A 5,689-nucleotide genomic window follows, 5' to 3' on the forward strand; every position below is an offset into this window, starting at 1 on the left:
AAACCAAAATGTAATAAGATTTTTTTTTTTAAATAACTGGCGGATAATGTAACAAAATGCTGTGCCCAAAATGTAACAACTTTTTGTCAATAATGTAATAACTTATTTAATTTTGGCTCACAACAACCCCCCCATATATGCAAACCAAATTCCGAAAAAAGTTGTGACGTTATGTAAAACTTATATAAAACAGAATGTGATCATTTGTTTATCCTTTTTCACATACAATCAAGTTGAAAACAATACAAAGGCAATATATTTAATGTTTTACCCTATCTATTTCATTGTTTTTCTTAAATATATGCTTATTCTGAAAAGTTAATTCAAAAAAGTTGGTACAGAGGCAATAAAAGATTTGGAAAGCTGTAGAATGTTAAAGAAAAATACCAGTTTGGAACATTACTCACATAAACATGTGAACTGGTAACAGGTGATATTATCATGAATTGATATAAAGGATCCCATGGAGATTCAGTCTTTTCAAGCAATAATGGGGTGAGGCTCCCCATTTTGTGAATAACTGCAGAGGAAGAGTCCAACAGCTTAAAAACAACATTCTGCAGTGGGGCCGCACCCCTGGAGCAGTTTTGGGGTTAAGTGTCTTGCTCAAGGACACATGGTAGAGATGGTGGGCACCGTATACGTAATACCAGCCACCCTAGTGTTACAAAATTGTCCAGTGCCGGGGATCAAACCAGCTAAATTATGGGTACTAGTCGGCCCCCTTACCTCTAGGCCATCCTGAGACAATGAGAAAAAAGCTCAACTAAACAGATCAATTTCATTTATTTCTGCTTAAAATATAACCTATTGATGCCTATGATGTGGTCTTGTAGAGGAGGAGAGTATGAACATGTTGCTTCATTCATTCCCTGACTGCTCTCTGAGAGGCCTCCAGCGCCCCCTGCAGGCTCATAGTGGTGATCCTCGAAAACGACGTCATCATCTTAAAATGAATGATTGTTTTATCTTATTGATCCATATTCTCATTTGCGACATTGGCTTCCATTTGGTTTTCAAACCAGACAAAGGGTCTAAAACACCCAATCAGAGTTTGTCTTCTTGACTTGGTGTAAGTATAATTTATTTTATTGCAACTTAGTCTACCATATGCACACACTGAGGTCATTGATTAAAAGCGCATGAGTTAGTTTCAACTTTTTATTAACAGTACAATAGGCTGATATTTATACAACAATAGACGATGTATGATTCATTGGGATAAACCAAGCACATTCAGCCCCCACACATGGCCAAAATCGAATGGTTTCATAACCAAATATTGCAACTATTTGACTGTGAGATTGGCAGTTGAATCGGGCACATTCGCTCGAATCGTCAAATAGACTAGTGGACTATTTCGGGGTCACGTCACCCCTAATCATTTCCATAATATAACAAGAATTATACAGTGAGAGGAGGTATGAAGGTATTTCTGACTTGGTGAGTGGGCGGAAATAATTATTCAAAATCAGAGGCATGAAGAGTTAATTCGAGAAAGCAGCTTCACATTATGAACAGCCTTTATTACTCTGTAACGGTGTTATAATTAAAGGAAGGTGTGCATTTTGTATATAGAAATGGGCAAATGTCGCTCATCCAGGTTAGCTTAGCTCAAACACTGGTAGTCAAGGGGAGCAGCTCAAAAGATAAACTTTACCACATCACTAAACTCCTGTGAGCTTGATGGGAGTTGTTTATTTATCAATGTATGTTGTACACTATATTTTTTACACTTTATGTCATTTTAGAATCAAATACATGACCGTCACAGGCACCTTCCAGATTGTAATTTGTTTTTAAATGACAAAACGTGTAAAAGTATAGAGCCTAACATAACTTGGTAAATAAACAAGTCCCACCAAGCACACAGGAGCGCTTAGAGATGTTGAAAAGGGTATGTTTTGGCCTGCTCACCTTGACTACCAGTATTTGAGCTAAGCTAACCTGGATGACTGAGCTTTGATCAAAAATGCACACACAGTTACAGGTTTCTGTCGCCTTTTTTCTTGAGCCGGAGAGTGAGGCAAAAAGGCTAAGCAATCTAAATGTTGAACTATTCCTTTAACGTTAAATGTCTAGGTCGCAGTCAGCCGTACAACATGTGACACTGTGTGAAAAATAGCTGTGCCAAATAAAGTGTAGTCACATGATGCCAGCCACAAGGGAGGGCAGAAAATAAAATACAGCTTTCAGATGACTCACACGCAGCAAACAGACAAAAAGGCTTTTGCTCTAAGAGTGACAGTCAGACAATGAAAGGCATTTTTTTCTAATACACTTATACATATATAGCTCAATATACTTTATAATGGTCCCATCTCAAAATGATAATGTGTTTGTTGGATTATGACAAAAAAAATATCAATCAGTTTATTTTAAAAGACAATTGTGTGCAACTGGACCATGCCTTTCCCTACACGCCAGATATGAAATCAAATTACCTCTATATTTCCTGTTGATATATATGATTGCAGACAAATATAGCTTTTATGTACAAGAAACACTCCATACAACATGAAACTCATCCGTTTCAAGGAATGACTATAAGTTGTTGTCGAACATGAACAGATTGACATTACAAAAGGACAGCTCACATGTTACCCATTGGCAGGGCTGAATTCATTAAAGCCCGGGGTTCATGCAGCAATAACATGGAGGTGACCCCGGTAGACTGTCATCAATCACACTGATATTTTCTTTTCATAAAGGGACCAGCGTTCAGCATCCCATAAAAAAACATTGATGAGGGCTGCTGAGGATGGGCTGAATAACATTCACTATTGCCTCTGAGATGAGCCATCTCATATTAAAAAGCAATCTCCTTGGAACATGGCAGAAATATGGAATGATGTTTTCATAAGTTAAAGGTGGGGTCAGCGATTTCTGAAGAACGATTGTTGTCAAAATCACTTTTTTTTTGTCAAAAATGGTCCTCATGGTCTGCGAATGTGTGTGTACAGAAGGAAAAAAATGCTGTTAATACATAGCCTAGGCTCTGTAAACGGGCATGTTGCTAGCTTCGTGGGCCCCCTTTGATTACATTCTCTTTTTTTACATACTAGTTAACTAGGGTTCGTTTAAACACTGAATTAGTTTTTTTCATACTTCATACACTAAGTATAGGTACCTTATCAAGACGAGACATTCACTGATTTTGACAAAAAAGTGATTTTGACAACAAGTGTTCCCCAGAATCGCTGACTCCACCTTTTAAATATAGTTTCAAAGCACTTCCGTGAATTCTCCAGCAGCATAAGCAGCGGGCGATTCATATTTCTGTATCAAATTTCCAGATGACTGAGAAAGAGAGCTGTGGCAGGCCCAAAAAATAAATAAAAATTCCATGCAACGCTCAAAGGGATGTATTTGAGCTTGGGAAAAATGGTGATGAAAAAAGCTTCAGAGCAGACAAAGTGTTCACCTGAGCCCTGCTGCCAGCTTCTCCATGGTGGCTGTGCGCTCCTCTGCTTTCTGCTGGGAGCGACGGAGCTTGTTTCTGAGCTCCTGAAGATGGTCCATGGTGCCCGACAGTTCAACCTTCACTGTCTTCATCTGGCTCTCCAGCATCTGAGTGTGGTGCAGGGAGCTCCTCCTTTGACGTCTGCTGGAGCGCACCTTCTCCTCCAGGTCCTCCACTGTCAATAACAAGCGCAAAACACAGTCACACACATACTATACACAATATACACCGCGACCACACTGTCAAGGCTTTTCAACTGGGACACATGCAGGCAAAAACTGGGTCAATTTTGATACTTTTGTTTATTTTGCCTCCATCATTTTATAGTGCCTTCATGCTTGTATATATAAAAGGTTATTGCAGAAGGACTTGTTCATATGTTTTTAATTGTCTGACTTATGGTGACGAACATGACGAAGATGCATTTTTAAGACCTGTACATAGTATTTCTTTTTACTTATACAATGAAAAAAAACTGTTCTGTAAAAAACTTTGGCCTCTAATATGTTGCAAAAAATTAAATAAAGACTTTAACTTTGAGCTTTATCCAACATGCACAGTAGATGTTTTTAAGAGATGCAAATTTATTCCAGTATTTCTGAAAAATTGTATAACAACAAAATCATTGTTTTAATGTAAGTAATCAACTGGCAAAGTTCCATGATGATATCTATAAGCTAAGTGCAGTGTCTGGCCTTAAAGATATAGAGAGATTTGTTTGCTGATACTGACCCATGTTCTCCTGGTAGGACATGCTGTCTGAGGGCGACTCTGTCTTCTTGTCCATCAGGCCCTTGGTTTGCTGCATCATCTTCTCCATCTTCACCAGTTGGGCCGCGCTAGTGTCACTACCTCTACGGATCTTCAGTAAATCCTGCTCCCTCTGGGTCAGCTCACCGTTAAAGTTACTCATGTTTGACAAGGGTTCCAAAAAAATCTCAACAGCACAACCTCCAACTTCACAATCCAACCCTGCTACACTTAAACAGCTAAAAACCGCAGTGACCTCAAGAAAGCAACGGATGACCCCTTTAAAAAACTGATTCCAAATTCCAATGTAATGTCCCACCGTGGAAACATAGACTTGTCTTTTTGCTGCTGTAGAATCGAACACTGGCTTGTGTTGCAAAATGAACTAGCTACCGCTGCTGGTGTTTGTCTTTTTATAGGCCATAACCTCAGCACACATGTCTGGAAGTCATCTGCAAAACAGCCAACCCCTCAGTACACAACCATTTCAATTGAAAAAGTCACAAGACTAGCTTCACACAGCCCTCCAGCCAGTTGATAATTTGTACCCAATGTTAAAAAATGTTCATGAGAAGAGATGAAATCAGCCTGCTTGTCCCCTTTTGGAGGGAACAACCTTCTTTATAACCTGAGGAAGAACTTGAAAAGCACTTGAAAACATGAGGTGAACTAACTGAAAGCATAGCAGTGATGCCTGTGGACTGTTCACAATATTATATGGGTGTACATATGATACTTCACCAAGAGCAACATCCAAAGTGTAGGTCTGTCTTCTTTGTTGTTGTTTGTATGTAATGCCTTCTACAAATTAATTCAAAAAATCAAAAAGGTATGATGCTTTGAGAATCTAAAACATTTATTTTATGGCCAACACGTCCGCGATATTAAAAAAAAAAGAAAAAAAAATGGAAACAATTAACACTTGAATATATTTCGAATGAGACAAACATGCTTTCTCTATTACTGATCAGTACCAAGAAACAATATTTACAGCAGCAGCTTAGAGAGCAGTGTCCAAGTCACTCTATGTAATTGTGTGGTAACAGGACACATTATGTATGGAAGAGGTCAGTCAGTGTGTATGTTACGAATCCAGAACGAAAATAAAGAGCTACTGTGCTTTGTGTTAAACAGTCATGCTCAGTCTCATAGGTTATGAAAATATTTCATGGAGGCAGGGTGTCCATGGCTGTCCATAGATCAGTACCATGGACAGTGATGGTGATAGGTGATAGGTTTATTGTCTAATATTCAGTATTGTTATTATGCCTGCATTGGTCTGGGTGAACCCAGCTGAGTCTGCCAGCTATTTGATTTCACTCTGCAGACTAGACTACTCTGGATCATCGACTGGACCCAGCCAGTGTTTGGCCCAGTTTACTTCCTCCCAAAGATTCTGGAACCAATCCCAAACGCGCAGGCCTCTAGAGGCGAGCTTAACACCATGACGACAGTGAAGCAAAGGCGATCATTGGT

The 5,689-nt window shown here is 39.1% G+C and overlaps 1 protein-coding gene across 1 annotated transcript; it reads right to left on the minus strand.

The window, feature by feature from the left end:
- Nucleotides 1–1,238: 1,238 nt before the first annotated feature.
- Nucleotides 1,239–4,581, minus strand: LOC307254616 (uncharacterized protein). Its single transcript, XM_080033068.1, has 2 exons — nucleotides 4,196–4,581; nucleotides 1,239–3,638 (listed from the first exon to the last, which is right to left on the minus strand). The coding sequence occupies exons 1-2, from the start codon at nucleotides 4,374–4,376 to the stop codon at nucleotides 3,421–3,423; spliced, it is 399 nt and encodes a 132-aa protein (XP_079889194.1). The 5' UTR covers nucleotides 4,377–4,581; the 3' UTR covers nucleotides 1,239–3,420.
- Between the last annotated feature and the right edge of the window lie 1,108 nt (nucleotides 4,582–5,689).

Source organism: Ammodytes marinus (genome assembly GCF_949987685.1).
Source record: "Ammodytes marinus genome assembly, chromosome: 8".
Lineage (NCBI taxonomy): Eukaryota > Metazoa > Chordata > Actinopteri > Uranoscopiformes > Ammodytidae > Ammodytes > Ammodytes marinus.